Here is a 12,370-nt window from a genome sequence, read left to right on the forward strand (position 1 = left end):
TTCAATTTTCAACTCCTTAGTATATAGTAAGGTAGTTTTATTAATAATCAGGCTTGTATATATGCAAAAGCCTTTGCTTGCACAATTTGCTTCCCTTTTCTGTGTTCTTCATTGCAGATTATATCAGGTAACAGGAGGGAAGACGTGTTGCTTGTCGTGAGACTGGAGATTTGTTTATGACCACAATAATATTTGAAGGTGATCTCATCATCAAGCATATAACGGGTTTACTTCAGTTAGACATGGAGCCACGTAACAGCTACATTGCAGCAATCAATGACTTATATTTTGAATTAACATTTTGAATTAACATTGAATGTTGCACGTTGCTTTATCTACAAACTACGTACAATGGAAGAATCATGTCAAGTGCTTTTAAAAACAATAAAATGGTGTACAATCTGGTAAGAATCACAAATCACGTACAATTGTACGTCGTCGTTGTCTTGTGGGTCATAAGTAATATGACTGACCTGGTATTGCGATTTAAGAGTGTTGTTTCAACTCTGCCTGTCCAATCCAAGATGTTGCATGGAGCATTAACAGGGGACAGTCTATTTGGTTTTTGAATGTCATCTGACCAATAGACCTCTGTTCCCAAAGTCATGCAGTTGCTGCAATCAATCTTCTGACATTCTGAACATTTGACAGGTATGTACACTTGTACAGCATCATCAATAATACTTTCAGTTGTTAGGTACTCAAAATTGTTTAATGAAAGTATGCATAACATTTGGAATGCACACTGAATATGTGCACATGATATAGTGGATTAAGGAGATGTAAATTTAAGTACAAGAACACTTAAGAATTCAATTGTCAGATTGGTATAAGTTAATAAGCAAGGAACGTGTCAAGTTGCTGCTTCAGAAGCATGAATGTTTGTTTTTGTTTTGTATTGTTTTAAACGATCATCTTGTTCAGAACCATGAATTGCCCTATTGTTTTTATTTAACAAATATTTATTGAAAGCCGGTCTAGCATGTGGGATTTGATCGATTAAGTTTGGTAATACTAAGGAAGGAATCAACTCCAGGTTGGCATGGGATAGCCTAGGCAGGGGCCAAGTACTATGCCCTCAAATTTTCTTGTTCAACTAAATTCAAAATCAAAAATTGTGTTCAAGTTTTTTCGTGAGGTTGCGCAGCCGCCTAGTTATCACGTTGATTCAAGAAGTATGTTGACCTATTGTATTATAGAATAGGCATGTTATCCTAGTTCTCTGTACACTTTTATAGCATGGCATACTTCTCGTTTGATGATTTTAAAATAAAAAAAAATGGTGCGGGGCTTAGTTGTACCAGAAATATAAACAAGTGGCACACAAAATTTGTAGAGCAGAGTTAACTTGCCATTACCCACAGATATAGTTCATCCAGATATGCGTAATGGGTAGGGGATTGCACTCGCAGTCACCGTTTGGTCTCCTATATATCAGGCAAAAGAACATCCAGAGAGCTTCCCATATCCCCCAGGGTTAACTGATGAAAATTAAAGAATAAATAGAATATGTTTAAAAATCTGGGGGGGGGGGATTGGGAAGTTTATTTCTCATTCAGTTCTTGCATGATCCATTAACTTCTTTGGCAGAGATTTTCTAATTTGAAACATATATCTATTTAAGTATGGATAAGAAATGCACACAAATTAAAGTATGTAGACATTTTAGTATGGATCAAGTATCCAATTTAACCTGTCAGGGATTTCCCCTATATGAATGTACGATTCCTGGAAACCATCTTACAGGAATATATATTGTATATTTTGCATGCACAAATATTGTTAAAGGTTTCAGCCCATGTCATTTTATATTACTGGCTGTGCTCTTTGTTTGGATATTTATAATCTCCCCTTTTGTAGTTCACTGGGGATGTGATTTTCAGATAGGTCATCTGGGGTGCTATATTAAATATTCCGTATTTATATTTATATTTTCTATTAACAAGATATTATTCAGCTCCTCTGTAGGGGTCACGAGGGTGGTGACTTAAGATAGGTTTCATCTAGGTCCTCTAAAATATTCTTGTTTATTTTAAGATATTTATAAGCCCTTACTGTGTAGGTCACTGGGGTGGTGACTTTTGATAGTTCATCAGGGTCCTTTGTAAATCTAAATATCGTTTTGCTAATAAGTCCAGGTTTTGGGTGCTGATTCCTTATATGCATGCTATATATTTGTGTTACATACTTATTGCAAATAAATCATATATGTCTGTTGAACGTCTGACAAAGACGCAAATCATTGCTTCCAATTTCATTATTTTGTCTGGGGTTAATAACGTTTTCAATCCCATCAATTGAAAACCAATTTAACCCCTGCAGAATAAATGCTGTAGTCCCCGTTGGTAAGGCCTATTGTGTGAATGTGTGTACTGTTGCTAAGTCACGTGGTACACAGGCGATGTTTTGCATTCCGATCATTTCTTGTTTCGTCATTATTTTGTCAGATTCAACAAGACTAGGTTGTGTTTAAAAAATTTTCTTTCCCACCCACCACTCCCTTTGCAATTTTTCATATTGAGAGTATAATAGTGGTGGTGCGGAAAAATTTATAAAGAAAATTTTAAGTTTGTATGTTAAAGTTAAAGAAGCAATTCTAACGTAATTGATAGAGCAAAGATTCGGTCACGATATTCGTGATTTGATGATTGGTTTGGTGCAGTCGTCTAATTCCTTTTGAGAGCGGTAAATTGCTCAAATCATGAAACTCTTGATAGGTGCCTTCCTTTGCTATATCAATCAAGAACTTCCTGTTGATAGTTGAACTTCATTGTGTAAAATGTACATCTCGGCGGAATCTCTCTCCTTGGGCTAATAAGCATATAGTCAAATGTTATCTCATATGTTATAGCTTTTCAAACAAAAAATTAAAAGAAAAGGAAGAGATAGCTGTAGTTGATTAAAAATACACACATGTCTAACCATGTCATTTGAAGTGAGCAATGCTAAAGCATTAGCATCACTTTAAACAAATTTAAAATCCGCTGGCAGAGATTTTCTAATTTGAAACATATATCTATTTAAGTATGGATAAGAAATGCACACAAATTAAAGTATGTAGACATTTTAGTATGGATCAAGTATCCAATTTAACCTGTCAGGGATTTCCCCTATATGAATGTACGATTCCTGGAAACCATCTTACAGGAATATATATTGTATATTTTGCATGCACAAATATTGTTAAAGGTTTCAGCCCATGTCATTTTATATTACTGGCTGTGCTCTTTGTTTGGATATTTATAATCTCCCTTTTGTAGTTCACTGGGGATGTGATTTTCAGATAGGTCATCTGGGGTGCTATATTAAATATTCCGTATTTATATTTATATTTTCTATTAACAAGATATTATTCAGCTCCTCTGTAGGGGTCACGAGGGTGGTGACTTAAGATAGGTTTCATCTAGGTCCTCTAAAATATTCTTGTTTATTTTAAGATATTTATAAGCCCTTACTGTGTAGGTCACTGGGGTGGTGACTTTTGATAGTTCATCAGGGTCCTTTGTAAATCTAAATATCGTTTTGCTAATAAGTCCAGGTTTTGGGTGCTGATTCCTTATATGCATGCTATATATTTGTGTTACATACTTATTGCAAATAAATCATATATGTCTGTTGAACGTCTGACAAAGACGCAAATCATTGCTTCCAATTTCATTATTTTGTCTGGGGTTAATTAGTTATTTGTTGGTACAAAACGAAAGCTTACGATGTTATGACGACATGTTCAGAGGGGGACTTATTTCTTTTGAGGTGTTTATGTAAACCTATCATGTATGCAGATGACACAAGTTTAATGTGTGAAGGAAAGAGTGTTTTGGAATTGCAAGCTAAATCAGAGTCAAGTCTTCACAATTTAGCAAATTGGTTTCATGCAAACAAACTTATTTTAAATGTTGATAAGACCAAATTTATGGTCTTTGGTACCAACCACATGCTTGAAAGGTTTAATGTTATGACAACAGAATTGGGTATAGGGAGGTTTTTCTGTGAGGGAGCGAGGCGACCGAGCCAAAATCGGGTGGGGTCCAGGGGCCCGCCTTAGGGCCCCTGGCGTTGCTGGAGGGGGCAGTGCCCCCAAAGCTCATGGATTTTAGCTTGTTTATGCACTCTAGACATGCTAGAGTAGGAATGTGAGTGGCCTGAGTCAGGCAAGCTGGAAACCGTATGTCCGATTTGCTTCAAACAAAAGGCATATTGATCAGTGTACTTTACCCTACTAATCTGTTTAAAACATGCTCAAAGCATTTCCTAATTTGTAGAAAATGCCTCCCATATACCACCGTAAGAGATGATGGTTATATTTTGGATTAAGCAATTAAGGTGTAAGCTAAAATTATGGTTGGAGTGGGGACCACTATTTCAAACTACGATCCTTAGTGTCTACGTCACTGAGACTAGCTGTATGTAATATAAGTGATTTTTTCACACATCGGAGATGTGGAGCTACCCAGATAGCTTGAATTGGACCTGAAGGGTATACATTAGTTCAGTTGGTTGATGCATTTGAATTGGACTCAAAGGGCCTGCATCAGAGTCCCACATATTCTTATTTTTCCACCAGATTTTCCAAGCTTTGTTTTTAAATCATATAAACTGGTAAGAAACCTGGATTACATCAAAACAATTGTTTTTTATACTCTTGAGTACCTATTCTGTTTTACTGTGATATAAAAATAATTAAAATGATTTTATCTGTGGACTTTAAGAGGACCCACAAGGTCTTGCTACACACTCAGTAAAATTTGAGTTAGCCTATCTGTTGTCCTGCATTAAGGGTAGACGAGGTATTGTTGGTCGAAGCAACCTAAAAATTGATTTTTGTTATCTAAATCAATATATTATTGAAAAATAACACTTTGATCTTTTGCAAAAGTTCATTCTACAAATCATATACTTTGAAAACTTGCTTAATTTATTGCTGCTAATGAGTTATCTACGTTTTACAAAAGTGTTGTTGTTTCAGCCCTTTTTACAACATAACTCAAGAACCACAGGACCTACAAAAGTATATCTGTGATATTTTAATTCTTCTACAACCTCGCTATGAATTGAGCAATGCAATTTTTGCCAAAGCTCAATACCATTCGCAAGATGCTGTGAACTACCAAATCGCAACAATTTAAAGTTGTTGCTAACCTTAAGGGACCATTCACAAACATTTGTAACAGGAGGGGCTGCTGATGCAAAAAAGCAAAAAAAGGGGGGGGCTGAATTTTTTTATCCCTCTGAAGGGGGAGCCTTAATTTTTCTCATAGATCATGAGTTTACACTATTTTCTATGGGGTTGATGTTCTTTTTTCATGGCCAAAGAGGGGGCCCTGAAAATAATTTTAGGTCCGAAAGGGGGGAGGGCCCTGAAAAAAATATGTGAATTTTTCTTTTTGCATCAGGTCCCCCAGTTACAAGTGTTTGTAAATGAGCTTAAATGGTCCCTAATCTCCATCTTCTTTTTGTTCAAGTAGATTTTCCCAGCTTTATTTTTTTACGTTCTATGTTTTTAAAAATATTTATGATTATAAACTTGCCAATATCCTTGTTTATCATAATCTTGCTTTTTGCACAAGACAAATTAAATGACTTCTTTATTTAGTCAGTTTGGAATATCATGATTGTATAATCACCTGAATGCTTGTGCATGCAGACAGTGCTTGCAAAAGTGCCAGTTGAACTTGAACATAGACAGTGCTTACTAACATGCCAGTTGAACTTGAACGATCAATTGAAGGTCATTGTTTTCTGGTATATATATTGAACCCTACTATTTGTACAAAATGTCATGTGATACAGATTGCATGAGCTGATTATCAACAGGAAGTAGAACTACATACAGTAGTACCCTTTTAAACATGGCCAGCTCGCTAGTACAGACTATCAAGACAAACTTCCTTAACTGTGCCATTTGTTTAGATACATTTCATGATCCAAGAGCTCTTCCCTGTCAGCACGGATTCTGCAGGGAGTGTTTAGAGCAGTGTGTGGCATCAAGTACAGACAAACAAACTCTGGTTTGTCCTACTTGTCGAGAAGAGGTGAAGATATCAAAGGACAGTGTGAAGGATCTACCTGTGCATTTTCTTGTGAGCAGTTTGAAGGATACAGTGGATATGGAAGAAAAAGTAAGAAATAGAGTCACATGGTGTCCAATTCAAAAAGAGCATGCAGGGCCCAGTGAATGTGGTGCTATGTGTATCTAAAAATGAATTATTTTAAACACAAACCTGTTATTTACATGTAATGGCTGCATCTTTTAACTATTATGACAAAAGATGAAGTAGTTTGTGATATAGGACATTGAATGTAAATTTTGTTACCAATTTTGTAATTTTCTGTTGGCTTTAATAAGTTGTGCTGACTGATTGCACACAAATAAGATATAACTCAACAGACATTCTTTCTTTTAAATATATTTCTATTTATTTCATTTTATTAAATTAATAATTATTTATATAATAATTAATAAAAGGTAAAGATGTTTCAATTCAAGTTTAAATACACATAAAAAAATCCAGGGGGCACTTATATTACATGCTTAAAATCATGTTTACATGTTTTTAAACAAAACATTTAACACAAAAATCATGTTTACGTGTTTAAGGGGTCAGTCACCACCTTTGCACAGTATTTTTTGTGAGACCTGAGAGCACTTCAGACATATCAAATTGCATTATGAATACGAAGAATGTCTTTCTGATATTAAATAATTTAGTTTTTTTTTAATTTGAGATACAATACAAATTTAATGGCAAATTATTAGAAATGGATATTTTTGACATTTAACAGTCCTCAAAGTAAAATTGATAAATCTAACGATATTTATTTAAAGTATATGTAGCTGGGAGAAAAAGCTGACGATCATTCGAAAATTTTTACTTTTTGTATTAAAGATAGGCCTATACATTTTTTCCCTAAAGACCTAAAAATGTAGGTCTTTTCCAATACAAATGATTGTCGACTTTTCCTCCCAGCCTCATACACTTTAAGTACATATCATTAGATTCATAAATTTTACTTTGAGGACTGTTAAATATGAAAAATAAATATTATATCGCTAATTTCATAAAGTCAAAATTATTTGATATCAGAAGGACATTCCTCGTATTCAGAATGCAATTTGATATATCTGATATGCTCTCATGTCCCACAAAAAATACTGTGCAAACGTTGTTATCCGATCCCTTAAATCGCGTCCCATGTTTACTATCCAGTCCAAGGCTCATCATGTGTCATGGCTTTTAAAGAAAGATGAAAACTGAATTAAAAAGAGACGTTTGGTGTAAACCATACCTTCCTTCCACCATTACCATACACATCATAAACCTGCGATAACTCACTCCTAATCTTCAGTATCACATGTTTTAGACTTTTGCATAAATTATGCACAATGTTTATTTTGCTATAAAAATATCAGCTATTGTAAGAAATTATAAAATAACTAGTGTACAGAGGGTCACTGAGCCATCTTGATCAAGGAAATTGCTGATTCAAAACACTTCTGCATAATAATGAATAACATTGTTTTTCAATTTTGAATTAATAACTTTACTTTTGAATTTTGAATAACTTTACAATTTCTATCATAATGATGAGGGTAATTAGCCTTTTCGAAGCATGGCGTACACAATAGGAGGACAGTATTGCTATTCAAGGTTGTGGGTTCGATTCCCATGCCAGCATATTCCCTTGCTTTTTTTCAAGTTGGGTTGTGTGCCGGTTGGGATTTGTATTTATTTGTTGTCATGTTTAATTGTAACACTTTGGGTTGGTAAACAGTTCATTCTTTCTTATTCAATATGGGTAAAACCCGCCAAATTTTAAGCCTTACCCACTTCATGCAGCGCCATCCTATTGTGTCCGCCATACCTTTAAAAGGCTAATGACAATGGTGCTGAGGAAGACAATAATGAAGCTAACAATAGTGATACCTTAGATTATTAATACACAGATTGAAATTTTCCATGCCTGTGCCCTCTATGCGTACTCGAATTCAGCTGACACCGGTACAGCGTATAGACCTGGCGACATCGCTTATCTTACGCGCGAAGTTTCTTTTGTGTATTGCGCTATTTTTGAGTTTGCTCACGCGGTACCTGACTTAGCGTCGATCCCCTAAGGCAACATGCCCTGTTTCCGCGGTATGAGTGATACAGCCTGTATGGATTTGATATGTCATAAATGTAGTCTATGTTAATGCAATTTGTTCCTGTTGTTTTATGTTATGCATGTAGGCTCTAATACCAAGCCCTGACACTATCTGCAGCAACTGCAATGCTTCTGGTAACAAAGCCAAAGTCAGATGTGTTGACTGCAAAGAATACCTCTGTGATACTTGCTATACCTCCCATAAGATCTTCAAAGCCATGAAAGACCACAAAGTGATCACCATGGAAGACATCCTTGCTGGTAAAGTGAATCTTAAAAAGGAAGAGGAATATAGGTACTGCAAGATGCATGGAAAGTTGTGTGAATACTACTGTCAAAATGAGAAGAGAGCACTTTGTAGGGATTGTGTAATATTGAATGAATGTCCACATCAGCATACTCGTGTTAGCCTGAAGAAAGCAGTCCAAATTCATTCAGACGAGTTAAAGGACTTGGTAAGGCAGAGTGATGCTACTTTGAAAAAGTTCCAGGAAGCTGTCAAGGCTACAACTAATATGAAGGCAGAACTTGAAATCTATTCACAAATAGCCATGGACTCACTTGAGAGGATAGAACAAGAGTACATTGACCATGTGAAGAAGACGGTGAAAGACTTTAAAGGGAAGGTGGATCAAATCAAGCAAGAAAGAATAAAACTAATTGGCAAGAAGCAGACAACCCTGGAATTAAGAATGAAAGATATTCAGAAAGCTACAGAAGACACTACCAGAGTCCTTAAGTCAGAATCAGAATTTGAAATAATATCCACTCATGCTACCCTGTCTTCACAACTTCAGCAGCTTTCCAAGTCCCAGCCACAAGCAGTAGACATGTCTCTAGGTTATATGAAGTTCAAGGCAGCTACTCCAGCAATTCCAACAATTGGGCAGATAATAAAAGATGGAACACTAGCACTGGGAGAAGAATGGGACATGGTTGACCAATTTAGTACTGGGGACTTTGATGAGCTATATGGAATTGATATTAATAAAGAAGGTGATGTTGCAGTATGCAGCTGGAAAAAAGGGGCTAAGGTATTTTCAAGGGAGGGCCAAGTTAAATGTACACTCCACGTGTCGTCTGGTGTTGCAGATGTTGCGGTCACACCTAAGCATGGGTATGTGATTAATCCACTAGATGGTCACTGTCTTAGTTATGATTATGCTGGTACACAGATAAACCATCTTCCTACAACATCTAATGCAAATTCAATCGCTGTAGATCCCAGTGGTAAAATCATAGCAGGGAATGTAAATAACACCATATCCATCCACAATGCTGGTGGTTCTCCGATCTCAAAGTTTGCAACACAGTCCAGGCCTTACCGCCTTGCAGTTACCTCAAATGGAGAGATTGTTAGTTCAGTAAATAAAGGTGAATCACTGCAGTTGATGGACTACTCCTGTGGTAATGTCAGGTTTATCCAACCTCCAGTGGAAGTCAAAGTATGGTCTCCTAGTTTTGTGTGTTGTAGACAAGGTGAGATATTTGTCTCTAACAAAGGTAGGGGTGATCCTGCGGGTGTGTACAGGTTCACAGCTGAAGGTGATTACCTGGGATGTGTTACAACACAGGTTAGAAACCCATCAGGCATTGCAATGTCAAGGGATGGCATGGAGCTGTTTGTAGCAGACTATAAGGATAACCACATCAAAATATTTCAGCGCCCATGATTCTAATTAAATTAATGCTGTAAATCATGGAGAGAGACCAATTATAACTGTGTGGTTTGGAACATGTGATATGAATATGATCAAGTAAATTCATTGTTTCATTCATGATTCTCAAGTGAACTCCACTTTAATGGGCCTGCTGTTTTTAATGTTTTATATATTAGCAATATTCATTTTTGTTTTAGGACCTCATAATATTCATTATTTCTAGTGCGGTACTTGTACAGAGAACTCAGCATGTATAACAAAATAATTTAGGAAGGCTTAGAACTGGAAGTTGATTGGTAAAATGCTTATATACAAACACAGGGAGCTTGTATAAGCATGGAGATGGAACAGATTAAGTAACATACCCTCCATAAAGATATTTATAAAGTGCCTTTAAAATTTATCAAAGTGCTGAACAAGGTTTCTTTCTGAAAACTGGAATTGAGGGAGAACGCATTAACTGTTCCATTGATTGCCGATTTTATTGCCAACAAGCTATATATCAAGTGGTACCTTTTGTTCAGGACAAAAGGGTTCTGTGAGAAGGTGGAAGGATAGGAATTGGGTGCTAAAAAAGCAATTTTGGAATTTCTCTTATGATCATATTACTTAAACATTCAGCTTTCTTTTACTTTTTATTTGATACAAATTGCACATTGCATTCAAAAGTTGTGGGTGAAAAACTTTCAACAGATGAGGCACCCGAGGCAACAAACTGTCATATAACACAATGCATTATATTTTTTATAGAGTTGGGCGACTAAGTCGCCAATAGTCGTTAGTCGCGACTATTACTGATAGTCGCGACTACGACTATTGACAACCAAAAGTCGACTAATGCAAGTATATTTTTGTGTTAAAAAATTACTTTAAAAGTGCCAGTATTTCGCACCAAAACCAACCAAATACTAACATATAAACTGCGAAAAATGTGAAAAAATGTTAGTCATTGTCTTACCAATAGTAACACTAACCAACAAGTAATCATAATGTCCATAAATCATCATTAAATTGGTGTTATTGACTTGTTGTCGAACGTCTTTCCCACAAGATAAAAGCCGTTAAAAAACTCAAATTACTTAGAACTGTCGAACATCTCATTATGATTATAATTTATGCAGCGATAACAGGTGTAGCAGCGTCATAGCGTGCATGTACAGACCCAGGTTGGGTGTTTGTACCAACTACTGAAGGTATGAGATTATTTCAACTTTGGAAAGAAACAGCGAGAACTTCCGAGAAGTGTTTTCCAAAAGGGAAAATTTAGGAAAATATTATTAGATTAGAAGTACTTTTCACGTAATTTCAAAAAGCTATGCTTATTGTGGTAAAAGAATATTTAGAAAGCAACAGGAAAATAAACAAATTAGCTGACAAACAGTCGTAATGTTGCAATGCCACCCCTGTAGCGACAAATGCAGTAGTCTAGATGAGGTCAGGTGACGTAGGTCGGAGGTGAAAGTTAATCGTGCATACATGCACGATGCAACACGCTCATGAGCATACCATGGAAAATATGCACTGCTGTACCGGCATGTTTACATATTTTCATGCACAGCAAAACATGGAAACGAACGAAGATCGCTATTGGAATATTGAAGGTTTGAGAAATTATATGAAGTTTCTTGTGCTGTTGCTGGAAAGTGGCAAGTGAATTTAATTGAACAAAAAGTTAGGCCTATATTACAGCATTTTACAGTCAAATATTTGCATCGCAAACGTGCGATACAGTGTAGCAATTTGTATCGCAACAGTGCTGGTTTGTGTAGCAAACTGTGATGCGATGCCGGCAATCACGGGTCCTGTAATCATGCATTATAAATACTAAATTGCCACCAATCTTTCACCCGATTTTTCAGTCCAATTTTAACCACAGATAGTCGCGACTATAGTCGTAGTCGCGACTATTTGCTGCCGACTAGTCGACTAGGAAAAAAGTGATAGTCGCCCAACTCTAATTTTTTATTGTTTTCAAACAGTGTTATTTTTAAATAACACTGTTTGAAAACATCAATGGAACAGAACAAATTGTTGCATATGTAAAATTCAAGTGAGAAGTCAGTAAAAATAACAATTTCTAATCATAATATTATGCTAATTAGCTAGTTAATATTATAACTTTAAACTACAACCCAGGAAAAAAAGGTTGGCACAGTTTGCCTGTCTTTTGGTATATCTTTGACCCCGCTCCCCCAATTCAATGTTGGACCAAGCCATGTTGTCAACAGGTCCGTGAGACCCTCCAACATTGAATGATGGGGAGTGGGAAGGGTGAATATAGGGGAGTCTGTACTTCACATATATTGCATGCATGTTTCCTCGCCTCCCCAATTTTAATAGGGCACACATTTCCATTGTTTAGTGCAGGTGTGCCAACTATTAATTTCCTGGGTTGTAGATTCTCTCCTATTTCATATTTTACCAAAAATGCATTTTCAAAAACATGTGGAAGCAAAACTACACCCCCTGTGGGCCTGAAACTTTGCACAAATCATCTTAAAACCAAGGGCTATGGTTTGAACCTACTTTGAATAAAATGAAATGTATACTTCTTTTAAGGTTGGTTA

General features: G+C 36.1%; 2 protein-coding genes across 4 annotated transcripts in view; one reads left to right on the forward strand and one right to left on the reverse strand.

Moving 5' to 3' along the window:
• Positions 1-12,370, reverse strand: part of LOC140135511 (probable D-lactate dehydrogenase, mitochondrial) — a 71,663-nt gene that overhangs the window by 12,702 nt on the left and 46,591 nt on the right. The window lies entirely within an intron of this gene.
• On the forward strand, positions 5,209-9,815 carry LOC140136357 (E3 ubiquitin-protein ligase TRIM71-like). Its single transcript, XM_072158086.1, has 2 exons — positions 5,209-6,119; positions 8,229-9,815. The coding sequence occupies exons 1-2, from the start codon at positions 5,850-5,852 to the stop codon at positions 9,813-9,815; spliced, it is 1,857 nt and encodes a 618-aa protein (XP_072014187.1). The 5' UTR covers positions 5,209-5,849.

The sequence above is a fragment of the Amphiura filiformis genome, chromosome 16, assembly GCF_039555335.1.
Source record: "Amphiura filiformis chromosome 16, Afil_fr2py, whole genome shotgun sequence".
Taxonomy (NCBI): Eukaryota; Metazoa; Echinodermata; class Ophiuroidea; order Amphilepidida; family Amphiuridae; genus Amphiura; species Amphiura filiformis.

Bases quoted from the DNA above. Each gene is read 5' to 3' on its own strand.
- LOC140136357 (XM_072158086.1), top strand. From the start codon at position 5,850: ATGGCCAGCTCGCTAGTACAGACTATCAAGACAAACTTCCTTAACTGT. The intron at 6,120-8,228 runs GTAAGAAATAGA...TTATGCATGTAG, and splicing joins CAGTGGATATGGAAGAAAAA to GCTCTAATACCAAGCCCTGA.